Source organism: Pelodiscus sinensis, chromosome 12, assembly GCF_052426305.1.
Source record: "Pelodiscus sinensis isolate ZL-2025 chromosome 12, ASM5242630v1, whole genome shotgun sequence".
NCBI lineage: Eukaryota > Metazoa > Chordata > Testudines > Trionychidae > Pelodiscus > Pelodiscus sinensis.
Window position 1 is genome coordinate 2,418,019 of NC_143063.1, and position 14,833 is coordinate 2,432,851.

Here is a 14,833-nt window from a genome sequence, read left to right on the forward strand (position 1 = left end):
AGCCAGCGTGTAACCTGCGGCTGGGGGGGCCAGCCTGGGCCTGCCAGGGACAGGGGCCGCTCCAGCCAGCTGGATCAGCCTGTGCCTGCGGTGCACCGCTTGGGCTGAGCCCACCATGGACAGGGGCTGCTCCGGTGGGCCCCATGGGTCTGGAGCAGCCTCCTGCCCAGGGTGGGGGGGAGCTGCTCCAGTCCCTACCAGTTAACCGGAACTGGTAAGCCTCACCCATTAAGAATGAAGCTAACCAGTTAACCATTTCTGTCCCTAATTGGAATACATCTTCTCCAGCCCATGAGTCCGTTCTGTGGCTCTTTTCTGCGTTCTCTCCAGTTTTTCAACATCCTTTGGAATATGTGGACAGCAGGGCGGGGTAGCCATATGCTCAAACGCTTCTCTCCCAACAGCAGACGCTGGCCCGGTTAACAAATAAGACCTCCCCCTTTGTGTCCTTAATACCCTGGGATCTACAGGGCTGTCTCATCAGCACCATGGCTTGCCCCTTTGCAGTGGGACTAAGAAGGAAGGCTACATGGGGCAGGCGTCACTCCGGGGGGGTTGCCACGAGCAGAAGAGACAGGCCCGGCGGGGTGGCTGGGGAAGTTTCCTGGCTCTGAACCCCGCAGCAAGTTAGGGCTGAACAGATGTGTAAGCGCATGACATGTTAGCAGTTACACGACTATCCCGCAGTCCCTGGGGGTGGCAGCTAGTGTGCTCCGGCCCCACTCCCGGGGAGCCCCCCTATCTCCCCTCGCTGCTGCCTCTGTAGCCTGGTTCTGGCCAGTCTCTGACTCGGCCAGACAGCTCCAAGAGCCAGCCAGGGGCGCGAGGACCACAGCGCCAAGCTGGTTTTTGTGAAAGTTTAGCGTGCGCCCCGACTGGCAGCAGGCCCAGCTCAGCCCTTCCGCGTCACAACAGCGCCATCACTCACCCGGCAGGCTGGCAACACCGCTCATGAGGACTTCCAGGTTCACGTCCTTCGCTGTGCTGGGTGCAATTTGACAGCTCCTGGGTGCCCCGGAAGAGGAGGTCTCCTGGTGAATGACGGCTGCTGAGCCTTCCTCTTGGGAGCAGACTCCACCCCCGGGCTCCCAGGAACGTGTGCAAGATCCGTCCTGTATCTTTTCTCCCCCTTCCCGCTGCGGTCCTGAAAGAGAAGAGTGAGCCTGGCTGCTGACAGGAGCCGGGGGGCAGATCACAGCCCCAGGCAGAGGTGTCAGCCAACACACTCCAGATACAAGAGACCTGCCAGGACGGCGCGGACACAGGGCGCCCCAACACGCTTCAACAGCTCCGGCAGTTACTAAGTCAACAGCTGCATCCCCAGCTGCTGTCCCTTACAGCGCGGCTCATGGACAGGCAGCTTTCTAGCGGCCCACACCAGAGCCAGGTTCCGGTCCCGGGACAGCAGCTTTCTGCTCCGCTACAAAAAGGGATGTGGCTCCCCCTTTTCGCTCACCTGACGCAGACACAGACATGGAGGATCTCCACTGCCGCTTGACATGGGAGGACCGTGGACTCAGGAGGGAATGCTGTTTACACGCCCTGTAATACTCCCAAGCTCCCTTTCCCCAGTGTTGAAAGAAATGCCTTAAGTGGCGGTTGTGCCCTACAAGAACTCTGGGCAGCAGGTGGGACCCGTGAAGGGTGCCGGGCGTGAGGGGCACGGACACGTTGCGGGTTATCTCATGATGAAATCGCTCTCTGGTGGAGCCCCACTCAGGGTACACTGGCCCACCCCGGGGAAGTGAGCCAGGCACTGCGAGACAGGGGATTGGCGTTTCATAGACACATCGATTCCAAGGCCAGATGGGCCACCGTCACGTCACCATCATCACCGTTCTCCATCCCCTACACAACGCAGAGCAGAACCCCCCCCCCCACGATAATCCCTCAAAAACCAGCTCATCTGATTAGAAAATGACCCGTACGGAGAGCCCCCCTCAATGCTTGGGAACCGGTTCCAATGGCTAGTTACTCTCAGCGGCAAACATGGACACCGTCCTTCCTGTCTGATTTTGTCTGGCTACAACTTCCACCCTCCGACCACGCGTGGCCCCTCTCTGCTAGACTGACGAGCCCGCCACTAAATCTCCGCTCCCCATGTCGAGACGTCACAAGTGTCATCCCCGGCCTTCTCCTGGCTAGGTTACACAGGCTGAGCTCTGGGCGGCTGGGCTCCGTCACGGTTTCTAGCCCTTAAATCTTTCTCCCGGCTCTTCTCTGACCCCCTCAGTTCATTCAACAGCCGTTTTGAATTGTAGACACCCACGCTGGACAGGGGATTCCAGCAGCAGCCGCACCAAATACCGAGGAAAAAGAACCTCTCGACGTCTACTCCAGATTCCCGTTCATGCATGATGGCATGTCAAATGCCACAGGGCCAAGAATCAATGGCGGTGGGAACACTTCCCCCCAAAACTCCAGTTTCCAATGACGTTTTGGGAGCTAGCCACCCATTTTCAATCCCTTCCACGTATGCCATGTGCATTGGACACTGTCTGGGGTTTAATCACAATGTTGTGCAGCACCAAGTCAAAAGCCTTACAGCAACCTAAGCGTACGAAGGCAACCCTGTTCCATTCACCAGCCAAGCTTAGACGCAGTCCTAGTGTCACGTGCCTCTTGTGTGTTTAGACACTAGAAGCTGCGACAGAGACTCCCGTATAGTGTGCGGCCCAAAGCACCTGTCTGACAGGACCTTGGGCAAGCTCCCACGGATGTCCCCTGTAAAAGGCGAGAATGCGAGTTACCCCTTGAGGGAACCACACAAACCCAAATTTCATGGCGAGTGTTATGAGGGGAGCAGGCACATTAACAGCAGCCTGAAAACAGAACCCGTGGGCCCTACGCTTGCAGCGGAACGCACAAGCTACAGCAGGACTGGTCTGAAATCCCCCCGGCTAGAACCAAGGGCTGCGGTGCTTGAGTGTGGGGATCCAGGGCCTGCTCATGTGCGGGGCTGCGAGTCGGGGACTCGGCTACGAAGGGCGTCGCGACAGACTGGGGCTATCCTCGGAGACCCTGCGCAATTACGGAATTAAGATACTTCTCAGTGAATCTGGGTGAATGCCTTTGGCCCCGCTGGATGCCAAACGCAGTTGTGCACATGCCCATGGGCAGGATAAATAGGGGACCAGCAGGGAGAGCTTGAGCACTTTCCCTCAGGTGGGCCATCTCCGGAGAAGCCAACCTGCAGATATGAGGGCACTGCATCCAGGCTGAATACGCACCACACGCAGACCGGGTAAATACCATGGGAAATGTTAACCGGTTAAACGATTTAATTTTAATCCGTTAATCGGTTAAAACCCCCCTCCCAGCACAGTCTGCTCCAGGCAGGGGCCCCTGCCTCCGAGGCTTCTGCTGGCCAGCCCGCCGCGGGCATGGGGCTGCTCTGGCTCCAGCCAGCCCCGCCCAGTAGGGAGCTGCTCCGTCCACGGCTGGCCCCACGTGGGCTGGTGGGTAGCTGCTCCAGCCCCACTGGTCCCTGGGCGGACAGGGAGTTACTCCGGCCCGCGCACTGCGAGTGGGTGGGGAGGGAGCTGCTCCCCAGCCTGGCCCTTTGTTTAACCGGTTACCTCATAAGCATGCTGGTGAGGCTAATGCTCACCAGGGAACTGGTTCACCGATTAGCCTTTGACATCCCAGCAGGCACACAACCTTGTGTGAGAGCCTGCAATTTTAACTGGGCGCCCAATTTCCTCGGCGGGAAGGACGGTGATTTCATTTGTGCACCAGCCTGGGCGTCAGGTAATCTGGGGTCTGACCCCAGATCAGCCATTGAACCACCCCGTGGCTCGCGTCAAGCCACGTAACCGCACTGTGCCCTCCGGTCCCCATCTGAAAGGCTGCACGTGGCCGGGCCGCTCAGACTAACAGCCCGCTAGTTCACTGGGGGTTTCCAGGCCTCAGACTTGCTTCACCAGAGTCTAAATCTGGTGGTCGGGTCAGACTGAAAAATCTGTTGGTTTTCCTGTGGCCTTTGCTGCTGTACCAGCCTTCGGTTCTGAACGGGTCAGAACAAGACCCCTTCTATTCTTACACATTTCCATGGTGCATATTCATTAAGTGGCCACTCCCCTGGGGTGTGGGGCCTGCCAGCCCTTTCCTGGTAAACTGAAAGGGCTTAAAGCTCGGCCATGCTGCGTCGGATAAAACACTCCCGGCTCTGCCCACTTGGGCGCACAGCCACCAGGCCTCGTGAGCCTGGCTGGAGCAATGCCTCTCCTGCCAGCGTGCCTCATGCCAAGCTAAATGCTTCCAGAATCTTCTCTCCACCCCAGAGAGGCTCCTCTCAAAGCACAAGTATCAGACGTGTTTAAACAGCGTTTGATATTTGCTAGATTCTCGTCTCCCGGAGGCCGCTGCCTGTCAGAAGCAGGCTATGCGGCCCCTTCTCTCAAACACCCAGGCGACATGTTTACCTGAGGGAGGGGACGCGCCGCTGGCTGCTTCCTGCGGGGGAGGCAGGGGTTTGGCCTCGCCGCCCCTTTCAGCCTGCCGCGTTGGCCTCGTGGTATCCCCATCCATAATGGGAGAGGGCAGCAGAGCGGCCGCCGGTTCCTCGGCTTTGGCTTGTGGTGTGTCTAGAACTCCCAAGGCTGCCGAGTCATTCCCAGCCTTTGGGATGGTCCTTCTGTCCAACCCCTCGTGCTCACGAGCACTCTGACTGTTCTCCTCCCCGCCCAGCAAATTCTGTCCTGCCACGTGTGCCGGGCCACCCCCTTCCACTGGGGTTGATGACACCCCGACACTTTTGTGACCCTGGATTTCCACCCAGTGTTGTGTTTCCTCACATTTCCCTCTGTCCCTTTTGGTTTCAACTGGGCAGGTGTTCTCTGTGTGGACATCTACCACGGCACCATTGCTAGGTCGCTGGTTTGCACTCTGGCTGATCCCCATGGGCCCAGTGGCTTGCAGTAATTTAGCTTCTACTTTCTGTTGCGTACAGTCCATGACCTCTTGTCCTTTGTCCTGTGACAAGGATCCTTCCATGCCCCCTTCAACAGCAGAGGAGGACGGATGACTAGCCTGCTTCTTCCCAGGGAACGTGTGCTCATCTGTCTCTTTGCAGACTTCCTCCACGCGGACCCCCCTGTCTGACTCTCCTAATGGCTCGGCCTCCCCTGGGTGCAACAGGGCAGGCGGACTGACTTCTGCCAGCGCGTTACCGCAGTGCCCAACTGCTACGACTCTCTCGGGGGCCTCCCCTGAGGAATGGGGGCGGCCTTCTGGCAGGCTTGAGGATTCAGCTGTAATCTGCATGCCAGAGTCTCTGTCCTGCCTGCTGGGCAGGGTGGAATGTCCTGTCACAGAGACAGGAGCGAAATCCACTCCGGTGCTGTCGCCACCCCCACTGGCTCTCGAGGGGTTTTGCGTTCCCTCCCTTGTAGCAGCATTATTCAAAAGTGCTTCCAGGCTCTGCTCGGTGGCTTCATTGTCAGTTTCTGCCCCACACGCCTCACGTTCAGCTTCCAGTTTTCCAGGGGGCTCTGTGAACTGGGCCTTGTCAGCCACGCTGTCCGCGGCACAAGCGTCGTGGTAACTGCACAGAGCATATCGCCAGTCTATCATGTGTGCGCTGTGTGCTCCTGGCCCCGAGGAGGATGAACTCTCTGCGTTGCCGGTTGCAGACACAGCTGTGTGAGAGGTAGGCTCTGAATTCCCCACACTCCCCGGATCCTTGGCGTCCAGCTGGCTTTTGGGCAACGGTTCACCGTGCCACACCCGCGTGTTGTTTTCCAAACGAATGGTGTGTCCACGGTCCCCTGCATAAGAGCTCCACGATGAGTCCATCTGACTGTGCTGCTTTTGGGTGAGTGCTGAACCAACCAAACTCTTTGAGCACGTGTGACCGTCCCGGAGGGCAACGCGCCTGTGTCTGTCTGCAGAGACAGCCGCTCTTGGTCGCGGTCTAGAATGTAAGGCTTTCGACTGCGTCAAGGAGCCCGTGTGAGGCCCAAACCTTTGCAGCGAAACATCCATCAGCTCGACGTACTCTCCTTCAGGGTCACTTTCAGAGTCCGCCAGGGGCCCGGCGCTCGCCCCATTGACAAGGGTGTCGGTTGGTTCCTGAGTAGTCCTGCGAAGGACCGAATGGCCTTGCGCCACTTCGTGCGCCTGCAACGCTGCAGGTCCAGCAGCAGGCGAGGTACGTTTGGAAGGCTCCGTTGGCACGTGCAAATGGGAAGCTTCCTCAGTCATTGTGCAAGAGGTGAGATGATTTTCAGCGGGTTTTGGTTTCTCGATAAATTCAGGATGAATTACGCTACTCCAGGGAACCCGGAATATTTTACCATCGGAAGTGAGTAAACAGTTTTCCAGCGCTGTACCCATCCGCTCTCCATTGATGGACTGCAACCATGCCAGGGAGAAAATAGAGGTGTAGGAGACCTCCGGGACCACAACTTCCTCTACACTGTGCCTGTCCTTGGCCAAACATTTCAGTACGATTCGGGGAAACTTCTTTAGGTAGGGCACCACCTGCAGGTAGAAGTCCCCAGGCTTTAAGGCTCGCCAGTCGATGGAGGCCAGCTGGACTACGATCTTCTCATGGACACAGAGAGGCCAGCCTTCATGGTGGAACAGCAACCCACAGTACTGGACCTACGGGGATGAGAAAAGCATTTCAGGACCACCGATAGCAAAAGGGCACCACAATCTTTGGGTCAGAGAGGATGAATGGCTCCCCGGGAAAGCTGGCAGTGTGGCAGCTCTACTGTGGTGGCCCCAGGGCAGAGAGAAACAAGGTGGGGGCCGCGATCTCTTTTATTAGACCAACGTAGGTTGGTGAGAGAGACAAGCTTCCGAGCTCACACCCAGCTCTTCCTCAGAGCTCCGCTATAGGACAGGGAAGAACAAATGAAGCATAAGGAATGAACACGTGGGGCAAGGTGGCCTCCTACACAATTATTTTCCCTGTTTTCAAGATGGGGGGAGGGATGAGACCCAGAGAAGTGGCCAGGGACACAGAAGGATTCACACGCCCTAGAGAACTACTCGAGTCCTCAAGTCCCACCTCGGCTGTGATGTATTGGGGCAGAGGGGACAGAATGAGAAGGGAATTCCAAACAGCCTGAACTCTCTAGCAACCATGACAATGTGCAAACCTAGGCCGATGCAGCCAGACACCTGCTTACCTATTGCAAGGTTGCAGATGAACCGTTGCACTCACACAGGGGTGGGGAACCTCAGGCCCGTGGCCTGGATCCGGCCCCTGAGGCGCAGCATGGGGGAGCCCGGGCCGGTGCTCCAGCCCCCCAGCCATCCACCCGCAGGGCTGGAGCACACAAAATCTACCAGCCTGGGCCCCTCTAGGCTCTGGTGTGTGAGGGGAATATGGGGAGCGTCTTTCTCCTCAGGCAGGGGCATTTCACTTTGCTTCTCCCTTGTGTGCAGCTCTGCTAATCCCCTCCCGTGGGCGCTCTGCTAATCAGCTGGGTGGCATCTGAATCTCTGCCAGGCGGCCGCCCAAGCACACAGCTTAGAGGGAACACTGGTCCCCACTGCGCCTCCTTTCCAGTGACTGCCAAGGGTCAGCATGCAGGGCCGTGGGACCTGGGAGCGTCTGGATTTCAACCTGTCCGGAAAGGCACCCCAGCGACCCCCCCCCCCCCGGCTATGTCCATTCACTCAGCAACCCCAAAAGTGCACCGCCCCCAGCCAGACCCCCCCCCAATATCATGAGCTTGTCCCCAAAATCAAATGGACAAACAGACAAGCAGACAGCTTTAGTCATGGATTTTTGGCCTGTCCCCTGGTGCCTGGTGCCCTCCACCTGTCAGTCCCCTGAGTGGGGTGGTCGGGGTGGCCAGGCAGGCAGCTTTGGGCACTCACCGCTCGCAGGCCGGGGGTACGGCAGCCGCGCCAGCCGGGCTCTGCTTCTCCCACGTGCCAGGCTGCAGCGCCGAGAGGAAGGGGAGGGAGAGGGAGGAGCCGACCCACTGTCCAGGAGAGAGCGGGGAGGAGGACAGGGAGCCCCGCCCTTTTCAAGGTGGCCCCACAAGCACTAGCACGCAGGGACTCCCCGGGGGCTGCCCCACAAGCACGGCACCGTAGGGACTCCCCGGGGGCTGCCCCACAGGCAGGGCACTGCAGGGACTCCCCGGGGGCTGCCCCACAGGCAGGGCACTGCAGGGACTCCCCGGGGGCTGCCCCACAGGCAGGGCACTGCAGGGACTCCCCGGGGGCTGCCCCACAGGCAGGGCACTGCAGGGACTCCCCGGGGGCTGCCCCACAGGCAGGGCTCTGCAGGGACTCCCCGGGGGCTGCCCCACAGGCACTGCTCTGCAGGGACTCCCCGGGGGCTGCCCCACAGGCAGGACACTGCAGGGACTCCCCGGGGCTGCCCCACAGGCAGGGCACTGCAGGGACTCCCCGGGGGCTGCCCCACAGGCAGGGCACTGCAGGGACTCCCCGGGGGCTGCCCCACAGGCAGGGCACTGCAGGGACTCCCCGGGGCTGCCCCACAGGCAGGGCACTGCAGGGACTCCCCGGGGGCTGCCCCACAGGCACTGCTCTGCAGGGACTCCCCGGGGGCTGCCCCACAGGCAGGGCACTGCAGGGACTCCCCGGGGGCTGCCCCACAGGTAGGGCACTGCAGGGACTCCCCGGGGCTGCCCCACAGGCAGGGCACTGCAGGGACTCCCCGGGGGCTGCCCCACAGGCAGGACACTGCAGGGACTCCCCGGGGCTGCCCCACAGGCAGGACACTGCAGGGACTCCCCGGGGCTGCCCCACAGGCAGGACACTGCAGGGACTCCCCGGGGGCTGCCCCACAGGCAGGGCACTGCAGGGACTCCCCGGGGCTGCCCCACAGGCAGGACACTGCAGGGACTGCCTCAAGGGCCTGACAGCTCCAGGCCTCTGGCCCGCCCTGGGGCTCTCTCCTAACCGCCCCTTATTTCCCAGCAGGCTCTGCCAGGGGCTCGGGCCTGCCTGGACTCCCCCCTGGGGACTACACTTCCCAGCAGGCCTTGCGGTCAAACCACTGGCTGGGGTCGCCATGGCGCCTGGGAGGCCTTGGGGCTGCCCTGCAGGGTGAGGGCCTTCCCAGCAGGGCCCAGCACTGTCTAGAGCATCCCTAGCAGTGTCTGTCCAGCCTGCACTTAAATGTCTCCAGGGATGGGGATTCCACAGCCCCCCTAGGCCACTTATTCCAGGGTTTGATCACCCGGACAGGAAGTTTTTCCTAATGTCCAACCTAAACCTCCCTCGCTGCAGTTCAAGCTCCTTGCTTCTTGTCCTGTCACCAGAGACCAAGGGGAACAATTTTTCTCCCTCCTCCTTGTAACACCCTTTTAGACACTTGAAAGCTGCTCTCATGTCCCCTCTCCATCTTCTCTTTTTTAAACTCAACAAGCCCAGTTCTTTCAGCCGTCCCTCCTAGCCCATGTTCTCATTGTTGTTGCTCTCCTCTGGACCGTCTCCAATTTCTCCACATCTTTCTTGAAATGTGGTGCCCAGCACTGGACACAATATTCCAATTGAAGCCTGACCAGTGCAGAGTAGAGCAGAAGAATGACTTCTCGTGTCTTGCTCAAAACACTCCTGTCCATGCATCCCAGAATTGTGTTTCCTTTTTTGTCAACAGCGTCACACTGTTGACTCATATTTAGCTTGTGGTCCCACTCTGACCCCTAGATCCCTTTCTGCGGGACTCTCTCCTAGACAGTCACTTTCCATTCTCTGTGTGTGAAACGGATTAAGAAGGAGTGTCTCTGTAAACCCCACGTGCTCCCCCACAACCACTGCCTGCCCCTCAGAGACCACGTCTCCTCTTCCACAGGGTCTCTGTGGGCAAATCCGCAAGAGGGGAACACAGAATCAGCAGGGCTCCCCCCACAGGCCTCAAGGAGCCTGCACGTGCTTTTACAGATGCCCCCCACGCCTGCCCCCGGGTGCGGACAATGTCAGAGGAGCAGCCCTGCCAAGGGACACTCAGGCAAGAACGCTGGCACAGGCCAGTGCTCGATCGCCACTTCTGTGCACGTTCACACACCAACACATGACTCACTTGTAAGTGTGTGAGTGCAAAGTGTGTGTGCAAGATTGCACAAACCTCCGCTGGAGGCCACGAGCCCCCAGGCCCAACAGCTTAACAGTGGTGCCAAGGTTTGCAATGTCATCGCCATTCTCATGACAGTTGTTTTTCTTAAAGCCCCATCACCGGGACACAAGTGATTGGCCAAGAGTCTCCGCTTTTATTTTTTCACTAGTAAGTTTCTAGCCCACACGGCTGCGCAGAAAACCTTGACAATGTGCCCCGAGTACACCCTAACGGCTCCAAAAGCAGCCAGCAAAGAGAAAGAACCCCGGTGTGTTATTTTTACCAGTCATACGGTTTCTGAGCCAGCCGACTGACTTTGGAAGACCTGACTCATAATTTTTGGATGCCTGGCTCTGACAATGCTGGAATATTGTCAAGAGCATAATCTCAGAGTCACAGTAGCCGCAAAGTAGCGTGACTCCTCCTCACGGCTACCAAGTCTGGGAACAGTCCAGCAACCATCAGCACGGAGTGGGGGTTCTGGGCAAAACACCGACAGGCAACGTTTCATACAGAGTGTTTTCCTGCTGGCAGCAGGATCTGGCATCCCCACCCCATAGCACTGGGGAGAGGCCGGGGGTTAGAGACTACTGAGGTACATCTGCTGGGTCCCTGAGTAAGGTCAGGGGAAAGGGTAGGGCTGGGCAGGCGGCCCTTGGTTTGCCCAGACCACACCAGCCCCACCCACCCTTGTCCAGACCTTCACTCCTCTGCTTTAGAGCTCCTGGCTATGCGCCACACAAAGGCACCAACCCACTTCTGATTTCTGAATGTGGGTTCTGATTTCTGCATGTAGGTTCTGATTTCTTAATGTAGGTTTCAATACCTAACCCTACCCCGTTTCTTGATGATCTGCCTGTCTACAGACTATAAACATAAACACACACAGTCCTGATACTTTCGGCCAGCCCTTTGATGGCCTAGAGCTCCAAGAAGGTTTCCGGAGGAGCTGTCCACAGGCCCCTGGGAGAGAGATACTTACGCAGGCATCCTGCTGAATGCATTGCAAGATGTGCTTTGACGGAATCAGGAAATCTATGAGGTAGCGCAGACCATCCCCATGGTACGTTTTCTCCACCACGTCAAAAACCTGGCCCAGAACCGTAGCTGCTGTGGCCTCAAAGGGAGGGTAGAGTCCGGACAGGGTATTCTGGATGCACCTGTCCAACGATTCGGAGTCCTGTCAAGAGAGAGAACATTAATGGCACCAGGGTGTGGCATGGCCCAGGTAAGCCTCGGACAGAGCAGAGGTGACAGGACCCCAAGACTCGTGGGGCACAGCAAAGCAAAGGAGGAAGAGCGTGAGTCCTTGTTAGCATCCTTACTGTGTGAAGCAGTGTGCCCTGTAAACTGAGCGCTTGGGCAGCCACTCTGGAGAGATTCCAAGGCTGCCCAGCTGATTAGCAGTGCTACCACAGTGCCCACAGCTGGCAGCATGGATTTCTCCTGGTGGTGCGCATGTATAAGTGCACAGAACAAAACTTATTCTGCACATGGTTGCCAGAGAGCTCTCCCAGTAGCCTCTGCCGCAAGGAGGCTCTGCAGTCAGAGAGACCTCAGATGAGGATCTGCAGGGGAATGGGAGTGGACTCTCCTTTCTTTCTAAAAACACAAATCTGGAGCGCTCGGTGAGGGCACGTCCATTATTCCCACGCTCCAGCATGGCCCCAGAGCCCACACAGAGGAGTCAGAACTCATCTCGCTAGCGGGCCACCTTCTGTGTCCCCTTCTGTGGGGTCAGTCCAGGGACATCAAGTACGTAACTCCATTTACACCCGCGAGAGTGGGCTAAAACTTTCCCCCTCCCTGTAGAATTTCAGCACAATCCCTTTGGACCCCGCTGGTGGATCAGTGGTATTCCCTGCGCCAGACACTCCCAGCGCACAATCGGGTGCTGGCAAGACCACGTCAGTGGGGCCCGGCAGGTGAGAACAGGGCCTGGCATGAATGATAATAGTTCCCGTGACGTCTGGAAGCAGCAGGGATTTATCTCAGCAGCGGAGCTGGGCCCAGAGGCGCTGGCGTGACCTGTAGCCGGCTGACAACAGCTGCGTCACCCAGGCTGTAAATGTAGCTCAGTGGTGCGGTGACTTGAAGACGCAAACGTGGTGCCTTAGCACACCCAGCTGCAGCCAGGGCACCATGGGAAGAACAGGGCTTTCCTTTGGGGCAGGTGTTCTCAACTGGGTCTGACTCGCGCTCTCTCGTAGCGTTGCTGCTGTGTGGTACATGCAGGCCCTGTCTCCTCTGCCACAGCGTGGAGACTCACCCTTCCCTTGTGCCCTGCCCTTGCAGAGACTCACTTGCTCTGGGAGATGCACAAACACGAATCCGCTTGTTAGTGTGAAGCCTTTGACTGGCCTGCAAGCTCACCCGGCCCCTGGCTCACATTCCATGTGCCCCCCCGGCAAGGTTTGGTGCCCCCCAGCTCAGAACGTACGACCGGCTGACTGAATTTCTGCACAAAGCCACTCAAAGGGAACACAGCCCCTGCTCTGGGTGTGCCTTGGCCATTCCTTAAAAGTCCAGCTGGAAAACAGACAGCCCCCAATCAGCCTTCAGACAGGAAATCAGGAGAAAATCCCCTGGCGACCCTCGCTCGCCCTGCCCAGCTCTGGGTGCACGCCAAGGAGCTACGGCCTTTCACCTGCAGAGCCAAAGACACATTCCGGGTAGGCAAAAAAGCCAAAATGACTTGGGTAGCTGCGACTTGGGGACACAGCTCCAGCCAGCGGGGTCTGAACAGCATGTTAGGACAGAGGGGCGCTGGCAGGGTGGGAGGGTGAGAAGTAGCCCCCACAGCAGGGAAGGGCAGTAAGTGGGCTGCAGGCCAGACGTGGTTCACCAGGGTTAGCCTCTGAAGGGCTGCCGGATGCTTTACTCACCTGCACGTCCGTGGATATGGCTGGGAACGGTGACTGGCGCTGCGAGTGGCCAGACCAGTGAACGTGTAGGTAAATAAAGCATCTGGCGGCCCTTCAAGGGCTAACCCTGGCGAACTGCTTATTGGCCACCCCTGACCACAAGAGCTCAGTTTGGACCTCCCTGGTCCGGCACCCTCGGCCTGACTGGTCCCGGATGAGGGATTTTGCTAGACCAGGAAGGTCAATTCTGGCCCACCCCTTGCAGCCCCCTTCCCCACCCTTTTGCCCCACCGGGCATCCCAGCTCCCCTGAGCAGTCTATGTGGGCCGTACGCTGGGCTTCCCACCCACCCCCCTCCTCATTCTGCCATCTGCCACCACTGAGAACAGCCTCTCTCCATCCTCTTTGGAACCCCCCTTCAGGTAGCTGAAGGCTGCTATCAAATCCCTCCTCACTCTGCTCTTCTGCAGACTAAACAAGCCCAAATCCCTCAGCCTCTCCTCACAGGTCATGTGCTCCAGCCCCTAATCAGGCTGTGGCCCAGTGCCTCGCCTTAATTTGGTTTTAATTAAACCAAAGATTGCTAGCTAATCGTTCCCGAGTGCTTGTTTTTGAGCAGCAGCTGTCCCGACCATCCTGCACACTGTGCTGCAGCACTTCCAGGGCTGTCCCATCCAGGCCAGCCACATGTGGAAGTGATTTTCTCTCATTTCATTTGGTGGAGCAGCACTTTTCTCTGTGAGCTGCGTGATTCGCAGGCTTGTGGCTGCATGCCGGCTGAGGCGGGGGTGGAGCGGGGTTGTGGTAGCACATTGGACCAGCCCTTCTCTGGTGCTCCACTGAGTTTTGCAGCATGTAAACAAAACAGTCATAGGCCAGGTCTTCACTAAAGGGGAAGGTCGAGCTAAGATACGCAACTCCAGCTATGTTAATTACGTAGCTGGAGTTGACGTACCTTCATTCGAGTTTCCATGCGGTCTTCACAGCAGGAGGTCAACGGGAGCAAATGGTCCCTTTGGCTTCCCTTCATCCTCGTGAGGAGCAGGCATACCAGTGCTGATGAGGGCACCCTCTGAGTTTGATTTAGTAGGGCTTTACTAGACCTGCTCAATCAAACTCCAAAAGATCGATGGCGGCAGTATCGACCTTCTCAGTGTGATGTTTGAGGTTATAGTGTGTGCTGGCTGTGTTGTTATTGTTGGGCAGTTGTGCTGATTTGTGCTGGGAGATTTGTGAGAATGGTGAAGGTGATTCTGCGTGCTGTCCTAAGTGACTGTGCATGTTTGGGATTCCTGTGCTGCTGGCCTGGGTGGGTGGTTGCGTTAATTTGGATCAGAAGGTTTTGTGCGAGGAGATTTGTGCTGAATTGTGTGGGTGGCAGTTGGGGGCGTGGATGCAGCAGTTGGGCCAAATAATCTGCTGTCTGTGGCATCTCCCTCATACAACCAATGAAATTGTTGTGTGCAAGTTAGCTGTGGGCCACAGTGGTGAAGCACTCTTGGCACGGCATAGATATGTTAGTTACTGCCGCTGTATGCTCCCTGGGCATAAACGGGGCCCCTTTACAGACCATCAAGGCCAACAAGAGAGCTCTCAGCCAAACTATAGGACTCCCGATCCTTTCCTGAGGAGACTTGTAAGGAGATGCTGTAGCCGGTTGGATTTTTCCCCTCCTCGCCAGCACGCTTGTGTCCTCGTTTGATTTCCTCCCATTCCCGTTAACGATAACCTTACACCTGTTCCCACCTCTGGACTTCAGCCCCGTGCGTGATGCGCCAGGAGTCTCCATCCCCAAGGCCTCCTGGTACCAAGGCGAAGGAGACATTCCTGTTTGTGAGCAGCCTCCAGCGAGGGAAGTGAAACTTCACGGATATCAGCTCGGCGGCACCGCCAAGGCAGTGCATAAACTTTCAGTCAGACC

The 14,833-nt window shown here is 57.9% G+C and overlaps 1 protein-coding gene across 3 annotated transcripts in view; it reads right to left on the bottom strand.

Moving 5' to 3' along the window:
• PLEKHG4 (pleckstrin homology and RhoGEF domain containing G4) overlaps positions 1 to 14,833 on the bottom strand; it is a 98,351-nt gene that overhangs the window by 69,723 nt on the left and 13,795 nt on the right. For all 3 annotated transcript variants that reach the window (XM_089781393.1, XM_075940575.2, XM_089781392.1), the window contains 3 exons: positions 11,031 to 11,228; positions 4,425 to 6,606; positions 929 to 1,144 (listed from right to left, as the gene is read on the bottom strand). In XM_089781393.1, the coding sequence (XP_089637519.1) occupies positions 929 to 1,144; positions 4,425 to 6,606; positions 11,031 to 11,228 (2,596 nt within the window). The remainder of the gene's footprint in view (positions 1 to 928; positions 1,145 to 4,424; positions 6,607 to 11,030; positions 11,229 to 14,833) is intronic.